Genomic DNA, 24,361 nt, shown 5'->3' with positions numbered 1-24,361 from the left:
AGACATCTAGAGCTTTCTCCCTCTCAGGTGAGCTGGCTGATCACACAGGTAAACTCTGCTGAAGGTGGATAGAAAACCATCTTGCAGAGCAGCATCAGCATCAGCCCTCCTCCCAGTTCACATCCTTCTGTCCAGTTCCCTGTAACACCATTTAGGAAACATGGATCTGTCCCCAGGCCCCAAACAGTTTTAATCCATGCTTATTCCAGGTTGCTTTATCTTCTGCTCTCAATCTCTCCATTTGACATACAATGTTTTCCTGTCCCTCAGCTCCCACCCAAATTTCCCTTGTGCACCAAGGACCTGGAGGATGAGATGCATGGGAAGAGCCAGTGCAGGAGCAAAAGGCTCACTACTGCAACATCTCTGAGCATCACCTGCCACACTGGGGAAAGGTTTTGAGTCCCATCAATTCCCTCCTTGCAGGAACATAGAGCTGAGGTTTTCAAGACTGTTTTTTCTATGCCACCAAAGGTCAGAGCTGACTTAAGTTACGTAGGGAGCCTGTAGGGGCCAGTTCCCAAGCCAGGGAGCACCAGATGTCCAGCTCCCCCAGGGTACCACAGCTGCACTCTGTATACTTTGAATCCCTTTCCAGTATCCACCAAGCAGTGCTTCTCACCACTGCTCCAAGGGAAAGCAGAAATGTCAACTGAGGTTGCAATGCATCAGTGAGGGGTGGGAAAAAATAGCATCAGGTAAAGGAGAACTGTAAGAGACGAAGGAGAAAGCACCCTGGGGAGGTGATGTGAAGAGATTAGAGAGATAGAAGCAGACATACTTAATAAGGCAAGAGCTATCAAGGTGATAAAACATTAGATAGGGACCAAGGTGCCTAAAACATAAAACAGATGGAGAGAGTGGTTTGGGAAGAAGGCAAATGCATTTATATTCTACTACAGGAGACTTCAAGGTAAAGTTGCACACACACCTGGGTGCTTTGCCTACAAACCCCCCTCTGTGAGGAGCACAATATTCATCCTTCCTCCTCTTTTAATCAGGGTTCTCTCACAGAGTCTCATCTTGCTTTCTGCCCGGACAGGGATAACCCACAAGGGAGAGCTCAGCTCGATGATAAATAAATGAATCAGTGTCCCTAACCCTCTGCCCATCAGGCTGCGCCACCCGCTGGCAAGTGAACACCTCTCGAATTCCCTCCGTGTTGTCAACAGCTGCTGAACAATCATTTTCACCTTCTAAACTCTAGCCCAGTGCTAGGCAGAATTTTTACAAATTGTCATTTTCTTTAAGCAACCTCTTAGGCAAATTAGGCACTTTATCCAATTTGAATTAATCCCTCCCTTCAACATCTGTCTTGCCCTCAACCTAAATTCCCTTCCAAACTGCTAACATCAGCTGTATCCAAACATTTTTTTCATTTCCCCTTTTGACTCAGGATGCTTCTACTAAGAAGGGGGAGTGGATTCATTGATGATCCACCCCTCCAAAGCCTTGATAACCTTTGTCTCCATTAGCATTGGTCTGTGTTGCTCTCAGTATAACACCTCTGAACAGAGACTGGCTCCTGGGACTTGAAAACAGGCTTTACCAAGGCAGACAGCATTTGCTTGTCATTCTCATTAAGAAGTGAAATAACACTCCTGCCTGACCCTAAGTCCTCTACAAGGTTGTTTCTTGGATGCTGATCAAAGCTTATGTTCAGTCATCCCATTGCCTGACTTCCAGGCTACTTCATGCTTGCAGTATTTTATTAGGTGTAGCCCTGAACAGTAAGCATGACTTTAGAAAACAGTTCCATAGGTCTTAAAACCTAAAATTATGCTGAATCTGAAGAAAGAGGCTTGGGAACAGCACCTGCAGCTAAATCCACTATAAAAGAAACATTGGGTTTAGAGGATAGGAGAACAACTTCATATAACACAAGTTACTTTGAATATGATGTTAGAGAAATGTCAGAAATAGGTGATTCCCTCACTCAAACACGCATCGAACAGCAAAAGAAAACCAGTTCCATTTAAGTCACCTGCATCTCTTGCTGGCATATATTGGTGTTATGACTAAATCATAACTCCAACCTGCAGAAGCTTGAGCTGTTGTCAAGTTCAGAAAATATTCCAGATCTGGTGTAAAGCCACAAATGGGAAATGCAATAGTTATGCAACAGGTCTGTGCTTTTGTGCAGTGGAACAAAAACTTCTGCCCAGCCAGTGCTTTCCTTCAGCAGCCTCAGGCTGCTGGATTGCCTGTGTACTTGATTGCTGTGCTATGCATTTGTCCTCAAATGAGCTTCAAGGCTTGACTTAGACTCCAACAAGTAAATAAGTTGGTCTTGATCTTTCTTTATAATCAAGGACTGTAACTATCACAGCCTAGAAGGAAAAGGTCACCATAATTAAGTGCTAAGACCAAAGGCTCATATATACTCAAAAAAAAGAGGGAGATGACAAACAAAGCAAGCCTTGAAATAAAATTCAGTGTACAGGTGAATCAAAGCCAGGTTAATGTGTCCAACCAAGGGTCCCTCACTTGGAGGGCATTCTATCCTCTCAAATCAAGCAGTTCATCTCTATGTTGCATCTGTTTTTCCAACAGATGAGAGTCAGAGCCTATATTTACCTCCCTCTTGTGGGAGAGCTCTTACTCCTGATCTGCTTCCAGCAGGGGGGATGGAGGATGGGACACCACAGAGCTGGACAGAGACACTTCTCCAGCCTGCTTCCTCAGTGCTCTAGGTAGCAGGTAAAAACATGGGGTGGGCACCACCAGGTGCTGAGATTGTGGTCTCTGACCCCAAACACTCATAAGCAAGAAATCCCAACCAAGAGGTGCTGAGTAGAGCAGATCCTGTTTCCTCCAGAGCTGGAGGTCCCATGTCCCCCTAAATGGGAACACCTGTCAAAAGGACAAGTGTCTTGAAAGAAAGGGAAAGGAGGGGTGTCAGATGGTAATAAAAATTAAGCAGAAAGGATGTTTATAAACAAAACCCACAATAGACCTAAGAGTTTACAGACTCCCAGCCTACACAAGTCAGGGAGCAGCCAGAATGAAATAACAAAAACAACTAAAAATGAGCATCTCAGGTTGGACCGAACATCTGTCCAGACTGGGCAGCAGCACAGCTGCCCAGAGAAGTGTGTAAAAATGAGATGAGCAGACAATGCTTCCCTTAGGCACTCTTCCAGCTGCCAACCACTCTCAGCTCAAGGACTTCCTGAGCCAAATCAGGTTTCTATATTTTTCACTCCTCCTTCATGGATTCCTCCTAATGAGGGAGGAACAAGAACAGCCAAAGAGAATAGCAGCATTTGAGGAGAGCTAAGGTAATGCTCAATATCAGTCTTTATAGAGTCTTTATCAGGATTATAGAGAGACAGCATCAACATGCAGGCTTCCCATGCATAATCTACTCAGATATGAACTGCCACACTGCTCTTGCAAATTCAGATACATGTTTCACATCTTTGGAAGAAATCAGATGAAATGCTGCTGTCTTGTACTGTGGCTGTTTTATCAATAGCCTTTAACCACATATTTCAGTACCTAGGAACATTTACAAAAATGATGGGGGAAAAACCCAAAAGGTTTTCTAAATGTTTTCTCTCTGTGAATACCAAAGAGTGGAAAAAAACAGCTCAGGTTTATTGGGAGCCATCAGTCCTAGGAAGGGATGCTAGTTCGTTATGAAAGCCTGTTATTTTGTCGTCTGAGATAACATTTACTTTTTGTTCACTCCGTCACATTTATTAACTCATGCTGGTATAGACCTGTAGCACATCCTGCCTTTAAATACAGTAGCAATTGTCTGTGTCCTGTGATATTTTCTGATGCCAGACAGAGAGCAATCAAGAAAACCTGGAAACCAGTCCCAGGCTCACTTGTTTTGTGAACCATGTCAAATGTACTTCCTATCATTCCTTCCATTATTGCCCCACTCAAAAAACAACCCCAAACCCAAAAACTAACATGGACTTGCTATCCTGTCACCTGCAAATCTCAGCTGGATCAGCAGCAGGAACAGACAATTCCACCATCTTAGAAAAAAAATTAGGCACAGTTCACAGGGACAGGGAGGCAGCAAACAGTGGCCAGGACACACCATGCACAGGAAGATCATAAAAGAAAGATGCAGTACCTGTCACCCCTAAATGAGGTCTCCAGAGCTGAAACATTCAGAATTAAGTCTGAACTCCTTTCTACATTTAAAACCAGCATCTGCTACAGGAGTTTGCTTTTTTTTTTTTTTTTTTATTTTTAACATAGCCAAAGCCTAATTAAAATCTAAATTACTAGGTGAATTTAACGCTGGATTTTCAGGGCATGGGGAGGGAATATAGTAGGTATTTATCGTATTTTTTAACTTATTGGACGTGGTTTTCTCTCCCTTCTAGATTCAGTTCCCAAACTAGGTCATGGTGATTACACACATCCAGTCTAAAGGCAACAGCTCTCTGCTCTCATGGAGGGAAGGGAAGCAGAAAAAGAAAAGGGTGATGGCATTGCATAATGGTATTTGTATTTAGGCAGAATGCAGCACACAGTGGTCCAAAACCTCATGAGCTGAGACAGTTGAGCTTTCTGATTTCTCTTGGGCTCTGCCATTGCCTGGATCCTCACTCAGTGACATTCATTACACTTCAAGAGTTTTGCCTTTGTCAGCCAACATGGGATAAAGTCAGATAAATCCTTGTGGATACTTTTACAACCAGATTCTGTTCCTGCATCACTTCAGTTGAGCTCAAGGCTTCACTGAACTGATTCAGGTCAGGTTGTCCTACTCCCAAGAACAGATAGCAAAAGGACCAGGCACCAAATGGAGGAAGAAAAGGGCTTGAGATGGTCAAAAAAGACACATTTATCTCTAAAGGGGACGGAGCTACATCCTACCCCAGCAGTAGGAGAGGGGAGCAAGACCCAGCTAGACTCAAGATGGTTACTGTGTGACAGGTGCTGTGAGTGTGGGGAACAGGGAAAAGAGGAAGAATGTGAGGAAATATAAAGAAAAAGCAAACTAAAGCCTCAGAGTTTGAAGAAGCCTGTCCGTGTGTCCAGCATAACTACACATCTCACTTCTGGAGAAAGTAGGATCCTAGAATGACTTGAGATGGAAGGGACCTTAAAGATCATCTGGTTCCAGTTGCCCTCCCTCACCCCCACAAATGCCACCCACTAGATCAGGTTGTCCAGGGCCCCAGAGATAAGAATAGAAATATAAAGAAGGGAGCTACATGTTGTCAGAGTTTATTTTTTTTTATTTCTTTTTATCAGCCAAATTTTTCTTGTCCCTCCTACTCAGAATCTCACCACCATTGAGAAGATAGTCTGATGGAACCTCTTAAATATTTCATGCAGCCTTCAAGCTTACAATCCTTCTCTCCCCATCTGCTTCAGCCTGGCCATGCTGACTTCTCAGCAGGCCCATGGCAGAGTGCCTGGGCAAGGGCTCTTTTGACCCTCCTTTCTCTCCATCCACCTCTCTGTCCTCTGTTGCCCTATTAAGACATAGATTTTTCCTTCTCTCCACTCTGCCGCCAGAGAAATCAAGTCCCAAACTGAATTTCTTCCTCCCTTTTTTCACACTTCTCTATCACAATTCCCTTTTCATGAGCTTTCAGCTTCTTCATTTCCATTTCTATTAATTTTCAGTTTTATTTTCATTAATGAGATACTGCCTTAGGTCAGGATTAATAACCCAAACTACAGACACCGTCAATCTATCAGTAATCAAGTGTGGGTACAAGAAGCCTGGCAGTTCACTGTGAAGGAGAAAGACCCACTGGCAAAGCTTCATGGGGGCCTGGGAACTCTGCAGAGCTGAAGTGGGGACAGAAAGCAGAGAGCAGCCTGAGGCAAGAGAGCTCCCCAAACAGGGTTCCCCTGGGGTACCTCACCTGTAACACGACTCAAGTTGTTTTCCCAAGAAAAGGTGTTTGCACTGAACCCTGGCAGCAAAGGGCTTCTTTTCACTAGAAGTGCCTCTGGCTAACACAGGAGTATTTTTGGCTGTCATGAAAGGGGAGCTGGCATGGGACAGGGAACCTCTCCATGGAGAAGCAGATGCTTATTAAAGCAAGGAGAGATTCAGCATGCTGCACTCTGGGAAACAGGATTGTTTCTTCACCATTTTGGAGCTCCCTCCCTGAGCAGGGGTTTGGCTCACTCAGGAGCCCCTGAAGCAGTTCCATCCCACTGAATGTGAATCCTGCATCACCTGAACTGCTCAAGAACTATAGAATGGTCAACCCCTTGTAGAGGAACAGCAGCAGCTTCTCCCTCTACCACCACTTCTTCTTTAGACCTTGTTTCCCCCTCATTAGATGCTGAAGGAATAGTGGCTCAACTATTGTCTCCCCATCAAACAAGGGGAGTGAAAGGAGAAAGTGGCTTTGCAGATGGAGGATGATTGTAGGCACAGACAAGTGAGGGCCATTCTGGCTGCACAGGGGCTCCTGTGTCACAGGAAGTCTCACAGAGAAAAGGACCATGACAGGTAGTGGGGCAAGACATTGGGCCACAATCAGAGGACTGGAGTGAGCAAGTTGTGAAGGGGCAAGGGGTGAAGATGGCGAGATTTGATAGGGCTGGTCCCCAGCACACTCTGGAACAGTGTGGCTTACCCAGCTGAGGGGCCAAGGCAGGGACAGCAAAGTCACCAGAAGGTAGGAGGTTTAGAGACAGATCACAAGGCAATGTGAGGTGGACAGTGGTGAGAAAATATTATGGAAGAGACAGAGCTAATCAAGATGAACAGGGTTAAAGCAGTACCCTGTGTCTTTTCCTTGCTAATCTTTCTAGGTCATGTTACCTGTAATATCTTGTAGTCAAGGATCTTTTGACATTTCTGCTACAGGACTATTAACACACTCAGAAGCAGCTGAAGTGGAAGCTAATTAACACCAGACCACCACAAACCCAGTTCTGTTCCTGTTTACCTTAGTGGAAGTACTGCCATTGGTTTTGCTGCCTTTAGTCCTACACCCACACTCCTGGCTTCCCAGAAAGGTCTCTTCTCTCTCTCTCTCTCTGTTTTGTTGTTCATGCAGAAGCTGTAGCAGGTGTTTTCCCAGGCTCCCACAACATGAGAAAGAAACATATTAGCCTGGGGCAGCAGGTACCAGGGAAGCTGTTTCACCCATCCCCTGTGGGGGACTGGGTTGCAGAAAGGCCCGGGTGGTGAAGGGTGCAGGAGCCAAGGAGAGTACACGACAGCAGGAGACAGACAGCCTTTGCTCTGCATTGTTTTTAATCCCCTCACCATTCTTTTTTGCCTGAATGGAATTAGAGAAGCAACAAGGGAGCTTTACTGCCAGGCACACCATGGCAACACATCAGCTTTAAAGACATACCAGCTCCTAGGAGCACTAACACACTGCTTCCTCTCATCCCCCAGGTCCTCTTTCCCGTGCTGTTTCCGCACTCCAGGCTGCCTGGCCATCCCAGGAGGTCCTGCCTAGCAGTTCTCTCTCAGACAGCTATACAGAGAACCAGGTAAGTACCTAAACTGGGAACCTTCACAATGCTTGGACTGTTGCCTCTTCTCATGGACCTTCTTCCTCTTTCCATGCATCAAGACCTGCTGCATGAGCATCCCCCCATGGAGCAGCATCCCACCTATGCACAGGCAGCAGCTAGGCACAGGCTCCTCTGGGAGCTCAGCTCCCTGCCTGCCACCAGAGGAGAAGGCAGATGATGTTCTGCTTTGTCTCCTCTTCCCACTGTGCCTTTGTGAAAGCAGAGAAATGACAACAGCTGCCTCCCTGTCTGGGGGATGGGGTGGGAGGTAAGAGCATTTGGGGGAAAAGAGAATTAATCTGAACAAAGCACAAGCCAACTGAAGCCGAAACTCAAACTCAACTTGCCAGCTCAGATTTAATTTTGTTTCAGTAAACGCCTGATTTGAACAGAAGCATGAAACCAGCACAGACACAAAGGCTGTTCTTTATGATATACTCACCCTGACCAAAACAAGAAAGGTGGCCAAAGTTCTGCAAGTTCTCTGTTCTAAAATTCACAGCCCGGTCTGAGAGTCCTGAGCAGCCCTGAGCTGGGGTTAGCAAAGAGAACTCTATCAGTCAGAGTGGTGTGGGTTCATTAACCACAGCACATACAACTCCAATGCTTGCACTAAACCCCACACCTCTGGAGGCTCAACAAACCTCAAATGCAGCCAGCAGGCAAGAGGCAGCCCTATGCCCACCTTTGCCAAAACAAGGGTCTCTCTTTACCAGCCCATTTCCTCAGTATAAGCCCTAGTCCCTGTAGCACACCCCATTTTTTTAACCAAATCACACCTCTTCACTGGCTGCCTGGATATGCCCTGCCACAGGTAGGTGCCCAGAAAGAGTTGGGAGGACTTGACTCCCACCATCAGCACAATTTCTTGCACTGGTGATTTACACTGTGATTTCAACACACCTGAAGAACATTTGGGAGCTCATTGATTCTAACTGTCCCATGTTTTCAGTCCCTACCCTTACAATCAGTGACCTTCAGATGCCCCAACATACAGCAGCCCACTAGATTTCCACCACCATGACCTATTCTCATAACTCCAGACTTTCCTCTACCACTTGATCAACAAAAACAAGTTTAAATCCTCACCTTCCCCTCAAAACCTTTTCAGTGCCCCCAGGATTTTAGACACTGGTGAAAGGGCCCCCCTTTCTTCCTGTACCCCTCTGGCATCACCCAGACAGATGCAAAGGGGAAGGCACAGCACATCTCTCCAAGGGATAATTGCAGAAGAATTTACCAGTAGGTCAAATATTTACCCAAGACTCATCAATGCAAATGTTTTCTAATCCTCCTGCATCTTTCAGGGATGGCAAAGGAATGGTGAGCACATTTATACAGATGTGTATCAATTAGAGTAATAAAGAACTTGGATTATTTATTATGCAGTAATTGTACCACTTAGTCAAATATCTCTATTGTATATGTGTATCAGTGTAGGAGTTAATAGTATAAAAGCAACGAATACATTGCAGTAACAGCTCCTATACTTTCATCTGGCCAATTTTTAGTGCATTTTGGTGACCTGACTACTGCTTATCCACATTTCTACTGTGAGTGACTCTGGCTCCATGAGGTGCGTGAGGCCTTCCCACAATTTCCAAGCACAAGCTTGCAGCTACGTGCCTGAGGGTACCGGGCATAAACAGCATCCTTGGTGGGGAAAAGGTGCCTGTAAATACAAACCTATTTGGGGGAGGCAGCAGTATCTTGGAGGAGGTCATTCAGCGGGATGAAATAATCCCGGGACTAACTATTAAACCCAGCAACTAAAGACTTGGAATCAGATACTCCAGTGGGAATGTCTTTGTGTTCCTGAAAAGCTACTTGAAACCCACGAAAACATTAATCACCACCAAGTCCAGTGGGGAGAGGTGCCACAGCAATAGATGAGGAAATCCTTCATGCATGCAAAACAAGAATGGGAAATGCCATAGGTACAAGACAAAGTCTCAAGTGCGTGACACTAATCAGCTTAATCGCGCTCAAGAAGTACCCAGAGAAGTCAAGTGGCTGGGGAAGGAAATAATTAGTTTTGTGCTCTCCTGCTAGATCTGTCTAACCTGTCACCTATGCTTCCACTGATGGGACTACTGACACCCTCAGTCAGGAGGGGGACATTCCAGGTCGTTCACCCACCCATCCCCTTGCTTCCATGCAGGAGGCATGCCTCCATATCTATATTTCCAGGGATATCCAGCACCTTCCTGCTTTCCCAGCTTTGTGGCCTCAGTGACAGCTTCCCCCAGGGCTGTGCTCCTCAGTCCCTAGGAAACTCTGCCCAGAAATGCCTCAACAGCAGTGTGCCTGTGCTCACACACACCAGCAGTGAGGACACTGACTGCTACCACAGCCAGGTAATTCTTGGGCATTTTTACTGCCCAGAAACTCAGGAGTGTGTCTCCCATGTTTCTCTCCATGCTGTGCACAAGAGGGGTCAAGTGCCAAGCGCCACAGACAAGCTTTCGAAATGTAAAGCTGGAAGGCTCTTCTGTCCTAACATGACAAAACAGGGACTGCTGGTGCATTTAACTACTTTGTGAGAGACACCTGGTATTTATCCCCACTGCATCTGTCTCAGTAAAGGGGCGATGTTGGCACAGGCATTACCTGCAGGGGATTGCAGCAGTTTCTCTGCTCAGCTTCCATGCCTGCCTCTGATATTGCAGGGAAAACAACAGAGAGTCCTGCCCCAAGCGCAGTGCTGAGTCTGAGAACAGGAAAGAAAACACAGGGACAACTCACCACAGCACAAGGACAAGGGGACACAAAGCCACATTCAGACAGAGCAGAGAGGAGGGAGTCAGAACAGAAACACAGATCTGCAAACAGATCTGCAGACAGAGATTGTTGGCCAACACAGATGACAAATTCCCTTCTGTCCATAAACCACAACCATGCAATGGTGGTCTGGCACATCTAAAGTGATTGCAGCCCTGGCATTTATGACTCCTCTCCAGGAGTAAAATTCAGCATCACACAGCCCTGAAGTGCCAGCTCACATCAGGAACCTGGGTCACAAGTATCAGGACTTTCCTTAAGGTTTGAGTAGCCCCAAAGTTGCCACCTGCCTCCTCCTCATAGAGGAAGATCCAAGCACAAACTTAATGTTACTTTTGTATGTCCAGAGCATGTTGAAAAGTCCCATGGAGCAGGGTACCTTAGAGCAGACCTCCCCATCCTGCTTTTCCACCTTGTAGCCCTCAGAGGATGTTTTTCAATGGGAAGTCCCCCTTTACCCAGGCAAGGGAGCACATCTTGCCTTGTGCAGTTTACATATGATCTGGATTCATGTCTCACACCCAGATAGAGAATCCCTGATGTGACAGCTCAGGAAAATCAAATGAAGTGTCAACCCTCTTTCATTTTCCAGTAAAATAACCCCCATATGGGAGAAAATACAGTTTCCCCAGACATCTGCCACACATTCCAGAAAAATGCATTACAGACATGCCACTAAGTGTGAAATAGATTTTTAAAAGTTAAAAAGCTATTGGATATTTAAAGGATGTGTGACATAGCACAATATGCTGTAAATGCATTTTAAAGAAATAACAGCACCTCAAAGATACTGTGGAGGGATGCAATTAATTCTGTGCTTTGAAAAAAATCCTGGGTTACGGTTTTCTGGAGGAGGAATTTTTTTTTAAGTACCTACTTTAATAGTTAATTATTGCATTGTAGGGGAAACTCGAGGCTTCAGAGAGAGCTGACCTATATGGTGGAAGGCTGCATGCAGCTACACTGATAACACTAATTTTAATTAATCCTACCACAAACTCTTCTTCCTTCCAACACCCTGTCTCATTTGCTTAGAGATTCATTTGATTGGCAGCTTGAGCTGAAACTTACATAGCAGGTATGACGGCTATGAGGAAAAACTAAGCTGAATGTCAATGATTGCAAATAAAAAAGTTACTTTGTCTGTGAGTGTCCCAGATGTGTTTTTTTTTTACTAGCATTTGCTGCTGGATTCTCCAAAACACTGCTTCCAAGCTGGGCAGCAGGGTAACCCAGGACCTCTTTCACTCATCCTCTAACGACCCATCCAAATGGAGATAAATTAGCAGCTGCCATAGCAAAAAAAAAAAAAAATTGTGCTTTGAATATGCCCAGGAGAGACTGCTTGATATGACTCAATCCAATAAATTAAGTCAGAATTAAAGATGAATGTGGAATCTCAGTTTCTCCCTCTCCACACCACCTTCACAACACAACCTTTCATTGCATGTTCAGGTTTGGGTTTTTTCCCCCCTCCCCGCAGGATCCCTGCACCCACGGGGAGGGATGGAATCAGTGAAGAAGACAGTAATGTGGCACCTCTTTAGCCAGTGAGTTTACAGGAGTTTGCTGGCAGCAGGGAAACAGAAATAAGTAGGAATGCAAAGCATGCAGGCTCTAGAAGCTCCAGCTTCTCCCACCCAGGCCTTCTCCTCACCCACTCTGCTTACCTGCCCCTCCATTAGCCTCACCCAGCCCAACCAGTCCACTCTCCAGGCTGCTCCCTCATGTCATTGCTGCCCAGTCCCTCCACTCTGAAGGGCAGATGCCTGATGGATAAGCTTTCCACTTCAGATCCCTGCTGGCTGCCTGACCCAGCGGCCTTATCTTCCTCCTGGGTTTCTCAGTCCCCCACTTAGGTATCCTTCCCCAGAGTTTTGTCTGGTCCCTGCCTACCAGACCTCAAATTAGGGTTTTATTGATGGATAAAAAGACTGTTACAATGGAAAAGTTGGGCAGCTTTTGAAAACCATGCTACTACCTCATGTAACAATGGGGACTGTGTCTTCTATTTCTTCAGTTCTATTTGTGTTCTGGCCCTTGTATGAACTGTGTGAGATTCTTCAGAGATCCTGCTGGGCAGGAAAGGAAGGAGAAACATTACTAAGCGCTCAGCAAGGAGAAAACATATTATATGAGGAGTTTGTCCACACAGGGAAAGATAACAGGATCAATCTTAAAGAAAAAATATTGGGAAACTGTACAGCATGGAATGAAAAAAAAAAAAAAGCTGCAAGAAAACAGGGAGAAGACTGCTGTCTCCAAAGGATTTTCCTGTATAAAACAAGTGGGATAACATCTAGAGCCTCCTCCACTCACTAAAATCCCACTTCCAGAGAGGGGTCCAGATGGGAAGATAAGAGCAGTTGCCAGCACAGAGGCTGCTAAACAGCAGGTCAACAAGTACAGAGAAGAGAGAAGCAAACTCCAAAGCTGGGAAGGATCCTCCTCCATGAAGAAAATTAATCAGAAATGAGCCACAGGGAAGGAAAAGGCAAGAAAAAATTGCCTTGAGGGAAAAAGCCTTCATTAAGAAATATCACAGCTGGCCAGTGGCACTGAACATCAGGCAGTACCAAAGGCAATATATTATTACCGTTGCACTTCTATAAGCCTGTCCTTTTAAATATAACTCGCTCATGACAAATATTTTCAAGGTCTGGCCTGAATCTCACATGTGGACAAAGCAGAGCCTGCTGGAATCACCGACAAACCCAAGAGACTTACTCAAAGCAAAAAATTACATCATAAGTTGGTAAATATGTGAACAAAAACAAATACATAAAAACTGCAATACATCACAAAACCTACTTTTCTCAAATATATTTTAGCTTGATTATTGTTTAAAATTCTTGTTAACATCTGCTAGCTGGCTGGCAAATGATCTGTAGAACATTTTGTAGAAATTAAGGACATAGTATTCTTAGGGGAACACTAGAGTGAGGTGTTCTTGGCCGAGAAGCAAGATGCAGGATACAGGTAAACACAGAGAGCATTCCTATTGGGGTGTGTGAATGATGGGACAAGGCAGATTTGCCAAGTACTGATGTTTCAGTATGCTTCCAAATAATAAGCAGGGCTTAAAAGATGAGCAGATATTTTGGATCTTTGATGTGAGAAACTATCATCCTCTGCATGGAAGAAAATACTTCTCCACCCTCAAATATTGAGCTCCTCCATCTTTCATGCCATGAAAGAGAACAGCTGCTGTTTGTTGCAAACTGCCTGTTCCAATAGGGAGGTTAATATTTTACCATGTGTTTTCTTTCTTTCCTTCCCTTCTTGCCTGTTGAGGCAAATCTCAGAGCTAGCATTACAAGCACTGGATTCAGCAGCTTTCTCCTGGATGAATTTGTACTGATGTTAGCCTTTTTCATCCATGACTCTTCGAGAGGAGAAATCCCCCAAGAGGTACATTTGGTTCACGCTGCCTCTCACAGCATCCAGTTCCTACAAGCAGTCTTAAAGCCCTTGTAGTATTTCAGCATTTTTTTGCTACCCTGGGGAGGTAGGTATAAACAATACCAAGTTATTAAAGTACAGATGAAACAGCCCTCACAAAGGTCCAGGGGTCAGGAACAAGGCTGAGACAGCATTGCTGGTTCAACTTTTGTGAGCGAATCCTTGTGCACCTTGCCCAGCTTCCAAGCTGGGGCACAGGGCCAGGAGATTGCAGCCACGCTGCTCCCAGCCAGCATGCTGAGCTCACATCTGTCTGTGCCAGTCCAGAAGAGCCAGACCTGGTTAGCAGGGATTAGCAGAGCACCAGCTACATCCTAGAGAAGGCCAGGGCCAGCTGATCCAGCAGCAAGTGTCACTCAGGCTGGCTCAGGAGATGGTCACCTCCCAGCAGCCTGTCCCTGCTCCCAGGGAGATGCACCCCTTGGACTCTGCTGCTCAGAAATGACTCAGTGCTCCCACACACTGACAGTTCAGGACAGGGATGTCAGAGGTGCCACTGGGATGTCAGAGAGCACAGGAAGATAGCAGCTGACCTGGGCTTGGAATGCTCTAAAGGGAGATGGAAGCAGCCTGTGACTACAAGGAAGAAGCAATCCCACCATGACACGTAGAAATCACTGCAAGGGACAGCAGAAATCTGCTTTTTCCACAGGTAAACTCATAACTCTTCAGAGCCCTGGCCTTTTTCCTCATTCTAAATAAGCCAATGAGTGATGTCCTCAGTTTAAATCCTACCTCCAGACCTTCTGTTTAAGCCCTGACCCCTCACCCAGGAAGCCTGGTGTCCACAATACTGGCTAAGAGAGCCTCTTAACAGAAGGAGCCAATTCAAGGGCAGGAACAGTCGGTGCAGACAGGCTGCTAGCAGCAAAACCCAGGAATGACAGCAAGGGAAATAATAAAAGAGGAGGAAAATGACAGGCTGCCACAGACAGAGAGGAAAAGGGATAGACAGGGTGGCTAGTCACAGGGGAGCCTGCTAGAGGAGTTGCAGGGACTCAGAAGCATCAAATCACACTCAAGGAGGGGGAGCAATGGCTTCTTTTATAGACTGAAGCACAGTAGGTGATGACAAGGGTAGACGGGGGGAGAGAAAACTAAAGGAAGAAAGGATAAGCAAAGAGTGTGATGTATCATTAGCCAGGACAGATTTATCTTTCCTCTTGGATGAATTGCAGTACGTAAGTGTAAATGGCACCATTGTCTCGGGGGGACAGATGGTCCCTCACATCACAGCTTTGCGCATCCCCCATCCCACCCGAGGGAGCTGCTCCCCTCCCCAATCTGCACTGATGCAATGGGCATGGAGAAAGCTGGAGAAGGCAAAGGCAGAGAGGCCAAGCTAAGCTTTCCATCTCCATCCCCACATGCTGACCTTGCAGTCAGGATGGGCAGGTGAAAGCTGTTCCAGCCACAGTACTGCGCACAAACTCCATCCTTCAGCCCAGCCAAGCCATCCAAACACCTATGCAGGTTCTCTAGCAGAAGGCCCACACTGCCATCACACCACCTTCTTACTTCACCAGTCCTTGATGGCAGCCAGAGACCAAGCACTCATGCTGATCGTCTCAGATCTATCAGCTGCCTTCAATACCATTGATTTCAAGGGTTTGCTGAGATGCCTGCCAAGGTCAGCAGGGATTTGCATCATCTGTTCCCAACCTAGATAACCTCCACTTATCATTCCCCATCAGTATCTTACATCTTCATCACCACACTTCATCTCTCATTTTACAAGTCCAGCTGCGCTCTCATCTGCCTTCCTTGCTCATCCCAGCCTCATTCCCTGGATGCTGGTCACAACTCTGATGTCTTTTCAACGTAGTAAAAAACTGTCCCCTTGAGCTAGCCTCTCTCCTCCTCCAAAGCTTTTGCTGAGATGATTCCTTCTCATTTCCACAGCTAAGCCCAGAGAACTCCTCCAAGGAGGGGAGGCAGACAAGGAAGCAGTCCCTTCCTGGTGGAGTAGCACAGCTGACAGGAAGCAGCACAGCACAAACAGCCCAAGGAGCAGCAGAGACAAAGAGCAGGGCAAACCCAATCCACCACCAGACCTGTCCCTCTGAATAGGCAGACCCAGCTGGTAGCCCTTCCCACCGCTCTCAGCCCTCATCCCATTGCCCCTACCACTCCATTTACGAGAAGCACTTTTCAAACAGGAGCTCCTTCAGCAGGCAGGGAAGCACAGCACAGGCAGTGGCACGGAGATACACGAGGCACTCCAGGAAGGGGCTGACCAAGGTGCTCCAGGCCAACCAAGTGAGCAAAGCACACACAGGACAGAAATGGGTGCAAGTTTGAGCCTGGTTCATGCTACACAAGACTAGAGCCTTCCTACACCAGAAGACAATGCCTATTCAAAGATAGTGCTTCTCCAGGATCATAAAGATCTTTCCAGCTTAGAGGCTGACAGCTTGGCAAACTCTTTGCTCCTGTTCTCTCCATAAGTCTGTAATGGGCCAAGTTTTACATTGCCTCATTTTAGCCATACTGGGACCAGCTGCAGGCCATTTGCTGCAGAGGAGCTGCAACTCTGTTGACTGTTCCTCACCTGAAGCAGCTCCTGTCAAGTATTATGCTCACAACCCACAGCTGCAGGCCCTTTCCCATGGTTTAGGGTGGGAAGAGTGTCAAGTTCTCAAATAAGCAACTGGTCAATTTGTTAGTGGTTAATTTCATTAATTCACATTGTTATAACAAGACGTGTTATAACATGTCTTGTTATAACAATGTGAATTAATGAAATTAACCAATTAGATGTCTGGTCAGAGTATTTTATAGGTCTTGAACTCAAAATGAGCATTTTTATTGCCCTTTCTACTCCAACAAGAGCCCCTTTGGCATTCAAACACACCCTACTCCAGTGTTCACGAAGGCTGAAAAAGGAAAACTGACCATTTTTCAAAGAATAAATGGTTCTCATCTCCAAGGCAAAATATATTCCAGTAAATAAGCACAATATGCTCCAGAAAGGTTTTTCAGCATTTGTTTCGCTTCAGCAATGCACTCCTCAGAGGGATGGGGATATCCCCCAGCATAGGCACTGCTACCATCCCTGCATCCCAGCTGAGCACACCATCCCTCTCTTCTGGCCTAGCACTACCAGATACCCCCAGACTGCCACAAATACTTGTGACTAATCTCCCTAACCTCACTTCTAGAGCAAAGGCTGATGCATCACGTCTGTTTTTACTAGGTATAACAGAATAACACTGATTTACACCAGACAATTATATGACTTCCATCTTCTATGCTCTCTCCCCTGCTTCCCTGCACTTTGTTCATTTGCCATAAAGCCAGGGACCATATTAAGGCACCTCATCAAAAGCTGTTGCAGTAGGAGTCCCAGGACCGCTTTCCTAAAGCATCAGGACATGGAAGCCTACAAAGTCTTTTATTGGGTTTGAAACATATTAGGGAAACAGGGCATTACACACAGCAGAAATATCCCTCACCTAAACCACAGGCTCCTCTGTGCTTTGCAGTCAGCCCTTCCTCCAACAGTAGGATTCTATCCTTCAATAACAGCGAAAATGCTCAGAGCTTTGAATGAAGACAGTAACGATGCACCATGAATTTTCAGCCTTATTTCCAATTTTGTTCGACCCTATGAACATTTAATCTTCAGTCAGAGCCCTGGTTTTGTATGTGCTGTTGTCCTGCTTAATTTCCAAACCACGGTCTTTGAGTTCTCACTATAAAAGAAAAAAAAGCCTCCAGGGAATAAGCTAAAGGGATGGGAGTCAGGAATTTATCCTGTTTCAACATTTGTGCTTAGATACATGGGGCCATCTTGCAAGGCAGCCAAATTTAGACCTCATCTCTTTACATCTGCCCACTTGCCTGGAATTTCATACATCTCACATACACACAACCCAGCCAATTTCTTACAGATCTGAAGCATGCAAATCCCTTTCAAACATATCCATCCCTTGTGTGCTACTAATGACAATGCACAAATTTAAATTCCATTTACACCACATCTGACTGTGTGTAAATGGTTCCTCTAATAGTTTTGTGGAGACAACTTCCTTCCCAGCTACTTGTGAAGGCCCTAAGCTCTATCATGCTTCCCCTGCCACCTGCCTGCAAACCACAATCAGGAAACAGCTATCCTAAGAAAAAGCTGGAATTCAGATAATTACTTTTCCCAAATCCAGAGTCCAGGTGGATGGGGCTCCTCTTCTTCCACAAAACTATGATTAGTCAGTATTTCATTATAGAAACATAATTATATATAACATAATATTAAAATGTACAGACTGTGCAATTTCTAACACTAACCCTGCTCCCTATATTTCCCTTTGCCTTCTTCTAGAGCATCTGAGAAACCAAAAAGCACAGCAATCCTAAATGCAAACCCTACAGCCTGCTATCCAGAAACTACGTCTTTGCTAAAGAAAGACCAGGAACTTCCAGAGAGCTGCTTTACCCTCTCAAGAAAGGGGTTCAGTTAAGCACACTGAATTTCCTGCTGCAGTCTGTCAAATACATACAGAGGCCTTGGATAGTTTTCAGACAGGTAGAGTTAGATGGGATAAAGCCTATCAGCTTTCCAAAGGGAGAATTAACAGGGAAATTAAGGATCAAGTAAGAGTGAGACATGTCTGCTTCAAGGCACATTGCTAATGCAGAAGGGGAGAAGAGTACCTGATGATGGATTGATCCACTGCATTCAGTGCCTTCAAATATTAATCAAGATAATGGGCAACTGACTTATTAGAAGTCACCCTTATTTGCTAATAGCAAGCTTCATTCCAGCAGGGAGGCTGTCAGAGTGGCAGAAAGCCCATCAGAAACTAAAGCAGTCTTTCTTCCTTTGAAAGCTTGAAAAGCATCAGGCACATGCCCATGGGAACACCAGTGCCCCTAATACTGCACACCCACTGGAGACCTCTGGCCAGCTCAGTTGCCCACACAACAGGAGCAACTGCAAAGTTGATTTGGAAAGCTGTGGCGTGCAGAGGGGTTAGATAGCCTTTCATGGAAAAAAAAAATAGCGCACTTGGTGGGGCTTGGGTGTACAGATATGTCCTCCTTGGCTGGAAGGAGGGCACAGCAGGAATATCTACCTGGTTACCTAGAATGATACAAAGCTTCCAAAAGTCTTCAAATAAATGCCAGTCTCTTCATGTGTCTTCAGAAATAGAGCTTTTAAGAGAAACAGGAGAGCTGCCCTTAAAATGGAGACAGGTGAGCAACATATACGTTTTACTGTTTTTCAAATATGCACATAAAAGCTGATCCTGATGACCCCAAGAGCAGAAAGCCATGATCCCTAGGTCCTCAAGAATGATGAATGTTGCTTAAAATTCATAAGCCACACAATTTTTGATGTATTATTGTACTTTCCAGTCACATTTCTAAGCTTCTCTCTACCTACTAGAGATGCAGAAAACCATTATTTTTATTTGTATATACGTACACACGTGAAAAAGAAAATTCAGATGATTACAGGAGCTCGGGCCTTAAGACAGTCATCAACTACTACAAGATTTGCAATCAATTTGCATATTATGCTTGTTTGTTATATAACTATATCCAGTCATTATGAATACTGAGTCCAGGGTTTAACAGTGTACAAACATCAGACAGAAACAAGTACAACATACTACAGAATCTGCACATACAACTTCACTGGATATAAGCAAATTTCTCAAACTGGCATTTGACATGGGTATATTTTACATCTATGACACACATTCACCCAAAGCTTAATGAGCAACAGATTCGTGGTCCCCTTAACCACACAGCAGCCAAAAAGCAGTGATTGTGGCAGCCCACAGTCCCCATGCACTATGGCACCACCTGCCACTGTCACCAAGAAAAGTATCAAGCCATACGCACATGTTTTATCTCCTCTAATATTTGATTTTGCACTTGGCTCTCAGAGGGCAGTGCCAGCATGAAACACCACTATTTCCATCACCAGCCATCCTATACTCCACTGACTCATACATAAATGATGCCTGTGGCATCAGGCAGGGAAGAGGTGGGGAATAAACACAATGATTTCCTCTCTTTCCAACCAAAATGCTCAAGACCGGTCCTGTTTTCCTTGTGCACTGAGCACACAGTCCAAGCTGACAATGCCACCAGTAAAAGCTCCCAGAAACGTTCCTCCAGAAGCAAGGTGAGATTTCTATCAGCAGGTACAATGGCAAAGCCCCTGTTCAGTTCAGTGGATTTTAAAGCTAATGAGCTACAAGGCAGCTCCTCAGTACACACAATCATACCAGCTTTAAGAAGTCATCCTGCGCAATACTCTGTAAAATACAGCTCCCGGTATTAAAAATTAAGTGTGCATATAAGCTTTTGTTCATCTGGGACCTGACCTGCTGCTCCTACACCACTAAAATCAGCTGGAAATGCAACACTTCACTGCTTGAGAGCAAAACAGAAGCCCAAATGGCCAACAGCTTCATCAAGGGGGTGGAACATAAAAAGCAAGAAAATGACAGAGTAATGAACTGCAGAGCCTCTCATGAGGATCCATTTGTAAGGTGCCATGTGGCATACCCATTATTTAGTCCCAAACATTTTATAAATTTATAATATAAATGCTATGCAGTTGTTTTGGAAACATGTTTTTTACACTTTTCATCCTATTCCCCATCCAAGTTTGACTTTAAATCCTATATATATATATATATATATATGTGTGTATATATATATATATCCTATATATAATGATATTATAAGTATCATTTATATTAAATGAGTTTAGGTTTCATAAAAGAAAAAAAAATCTTCTAGCCATTCTCACAACCACATCTCAAATATTGACTGCAGCTACATTGTAGCTGCAACAGGTCCATGATTACAACTCCGAGTGGTCCAGCCTTCAGTTATCAAAGCACAAATTAACCTGAATAAACCAGCTGGCTGGTTGCTCATGTGCTGCATCACAACAGCTCCTTTCTAATCAGGAGACAAGACAGGCTCCAGGAACTTGTTGTGTTGCATTGCATACCCTGCTGACACAGCACTTACCTGTCTCTAATAAAGTATATTAGGAATAATAAAAAAAAACCAAACTGCTTTCCAAGAAACTAGTTTGTTTAAGCATTCGCTCATGCTCTGTGTAAAGCCACCCCAAAACCATGCAAATCACCAAACTTGAAAGCATCAGGCTCCTTCTCACCACACACTACAACAGCAAAAAGTACAGTAAATACCCCCTTTTAGGCAGAACCCCCGACTTTCACATGCATCATAGTCCTCTTCTTAAAAGGGAGTTAGTATCTACAACTTTTGCAATGACAGCATCACACACCTCTACACTAATATGCTTCCAGAAGCAATTTTAAAGCAAAGAAATAAGTGGTTTTTTCTACTATTACTGCACTGCAGCAAAGCAATATGGCAGCTGTTTAATAGCACATAACAAAATTGCAGGTCTGCTCACAAAAGGAAAAATAATCTTCAGGAGAGGGGGATTTAAGTAGTTAGAATGCAATTACCTAAATTGAAATTTGGTGGTTAATGACCTCGTGCTTAAAAAAATTGTTACATAGTCCTTAACTATCAGAGCTTCCATTTTAAATCTCATTGAGAGTACTTCCATAACAGCGATCATGAAGCTCTAGCCTAGTAAAAATTCCACAAGAAGATTAATAGGCATTTAATTAATGCCCCATCTTTTTGCTGAATCTTCAGTAAAGGCCAGGTGTTGACCTATGACAGTGACTCATCCTGGCCCTGCTTAGCTTAAGCACACCGGAGGCTCCATAGCTCAGTGTAACAAGGATGAAAAGCAGGCAAGCAGATCGATTCCTAGAAGACATGATTAGATTTTCATAGAAGTATCTCTTATGAAGGGTCTGATTCCCAGCCAGGCATCTGCCACTAGGCCATGCAAATGTATCCTTTCTATGGTGCTGTTAAAAAAAACTGTGATGCCAAGAGCATATGATTACATGTAAAAAGCCTTCAGGGTGCAGAAACAACCCCTCATTTGAGGAAAAAAAGAGAATTATTTATTGCATGAGCCTTTCAAAAAGAGGAGCGCAAGGGGTTGAAAGGAAATCAGAGGAGGGGCTGAATCCTCACCTCTCAGTCTCCACTAGTCATGTAATCTCCCAGCTTCACACAGCTGAGCTGAAACCTCAAGTTTGACCCAACCCTTCCAAAAGGTTACCAGCAGTCCCACTGCTGCCCTTCACTCCCTGGTGGCACCTGTAGCCACAGATAAGCCCATCAACAGGGGATTGGATGAGGCTTTTCCCTTCTTTGTCTAGTTCCTAATAAGAAAAAGTCCATTTCTGAGTCAAAGAGTACATTTGTCTGCAGATTAGGACAAAAGTAATGCTTAAAAACAAAAATAACCCAATTTCTTGAATAATTGTTCCAACAGCTTAAAGCAAACTCCTTGCATTATACCAAATTGGAGAGATAATTCTGAGTGACTTTTAGCCAGCAATAAGGACAGGCTGTCTTCTTCCACTACAAAATCCTTCCCTCATCCAAAAGCAAACCTTCTTCCTAAACCCTCGCTGTTACTCTTCTTTTACTTCCCAAATCTAGCCTTTTATCGTGACACAAATGTCTTGTGCTTTACTCTGAGTCCTGTTCTGAGTTCTGCTCTACCACATGCTGGGACAAGATTCCCAGGACATAATAACTAGCACAGGCACACAGTGATAGAAAAGCAATGCATAATTCAATACAAAGTTTTAAAATTTTATAGAGCAGACAGTAGAAAGGAAAGCAGAATATCAAAATCTCCAATGTGTTCACAACCATAACTTGTGTTTGAGACTGCAACATCTCTTCAGTGGCTTTTGAACTTTAAGACAAGAGCTCAAAGCTCAAACACAAACCTTTACCTACACTTGAAATTAAAACAAATCTCATCCATTTAAGGTCAGCTGTTAGTGCTGACACTACTTCAAGTCCTCACCCGGGGTTTGGCTCTTAAAGCTGAAAATACTCTTGGAAACATTTTGCTAGTCTCCACTGCATGCCCAGACATTCAGATTTAATCTAGAATCTTATACATCAAAACCAGAACACACATCCTTATAGATAATACCCACTTAATTAGGAACTAAGAAACTTCCAGGTAAAAAGCGCTGTCACTGGAAATTTCTGGCTAGAAAAATGCTCACATAAAAGCTCAACCTCTCTGATGACTCATCTTCTTCTCCATTTCCTCCACACCATCAATGATCCCACAGTTCAAGGAACAATAGCTCTTCTCTACCTGGTTTTATACCACATCCTACTCAGGAACCACAGGGCCCAGGCTCCTGGTGATGAGCTGTGCAGGTGGCCATCACAGCACTGAGGGGCTGCAGGGGCCCTCTGGCCATCAAGGCACTGAGTGTGAGGGATAACACGTGTGTGATTGCTGACCATGGAAAGGAGGACATGCCGGTGTCCCAGACATCTCTCCCAGGCTGTGTGGAGCACACACTCTCCCATTCATTCCAGGCCAGACATCACAAGAAGACACTGGCAGGACAGTGACATGTACTGAACGGAAAGGCAAGGGGTCACCTAGGTTTCCCTGCAATCAGGGTGCAGAAGGAGTGGTGGTTCTCTCACTAAGGGCAAGGTGAGCTCTCAGTAAAGCCAGTATTTTCAGACACCTTCACCATCCATGGCAGTCTGAAAAACTCCTGGGCTGGCAAATCCTACTCTGTCCCAGTCAAAAAGGGAGCTGGGAAGGGGAAGAATAGGCCTTTCTAATGTATCTCTCTTCACACTCTCCCCACTCCCAGTCCCTGTGCCTGGGACTGTCAGCAGCTCTTTCTGAAGTCCCTCCTTTCATAATCAATTTCTTTTGATCACACACTAAAACAGCAAAGGTTCTGTTTAAACACGAGCAATGAACAAAGAAGGTCCTTAAATATATAATAGAAGTCATTCCTTACCTGCAAGGCACCCCAGGAGGGCAGGATGAGGGGAGGATGGGGCAGGAGGGAGCCAGAGGTGGGGAGGGAGAAGGGGCAGCTCAGAAAGGATATGGGTTGCACACCATTTTGATGCACCAGCTCCGTGGGCTGGTGGTCTGCTTCAAGCAGAAGAAGACAACTGGGGCCAAGTCTGGATAGGGGACATCAGGATCTGGAGGGGAGGTGACTTCTTCATCCTCACCCAGCTCCAGGGAGGACGGTGGCTGCTCCGGTGGTGTTTGTTGCTCTGATATCCCCAGATCCACAGGCTCCAGCGGGAAGATGGCAGAAGGGTGAGGGGGCTGTGGGCCTGCGGGCCAGGTGGAGGGAGGCTGGGGGATGTACTCTGCCATGCCAGCCACAAGCGAGAACCCCTGGAGAGGAAGTGAGAAAGAGAAATTAAATCCCACAAGGAACAGCACATCTGTGCTCTCCTAGCAAGTCCAGAGCGGGAGAGAGCTGCAGGACTGATGGCTCCGGCAAATGATAAACCACTTGGTGCTGAGTCAGTTTTAAGCTCTTTTCTGCCAGTCACTCTCTTTACCAAGACTCCTCTGGTTACTCCCCCCAGTCACCCTTTAAACCACCCTGTAGCCGCTAAGACACCCTGTCAGAGTGCTGCACCATCTCAGAGGATGGTGCCAGCTCTTTTGGAGGCAGCCTGAGCACCAAAACAGATCACAATGTTTTGAACTGCACAGGCCCATCCTGACACAACAGAGACATCCTGCCCTTGCAGCCCCTAATGG

At 45.1% G+C, this 24,361-nt stretch overlaps 1 protein-coding gene across 1 annotated transcript in view; it reads right to left on the bottom strand.

Annotated features, from left to right (window-relative positions):
* LOC131591736 (voltage-dependent T-type calcium channel subunit alpha-1I-like) overlaps positions 1–23,965 on the bottom strand; it is a 147,886-nt gene extending 123,921 nt beyond the window's left edge. The window contains exon 1 of the mRNA XM_058862742.1: positions 23,685–23,965. Within this exon, the coding sequence (XP_058718725.1) occupies positions 23,685–23,965 (281 nt within the window). The remainder of the gene's footprint in view (positions 1–23,684) is intronic.
* Positions 23,966–24,361: the final 396 nt, after the last annotated feature.

This window comes from Poecile atricapillus, chromosome W, assembly GCF_030490865.1.
Source record: "Poecile atricapillus isolate bPoeAtr1 chromosome W, bPoeAtr1.hap1, whole genome shotgun sequence".
In the NCBI taxonomy this organism is placed as follows: Eukaryota; Metazoa; Chordata; class Aves; order Passeriformes; family Paridae; genus Poecile; species Poecile atricapillus.
This window is presented reverse-complemented; position numbering and strand designations above follow the sequence as displayed.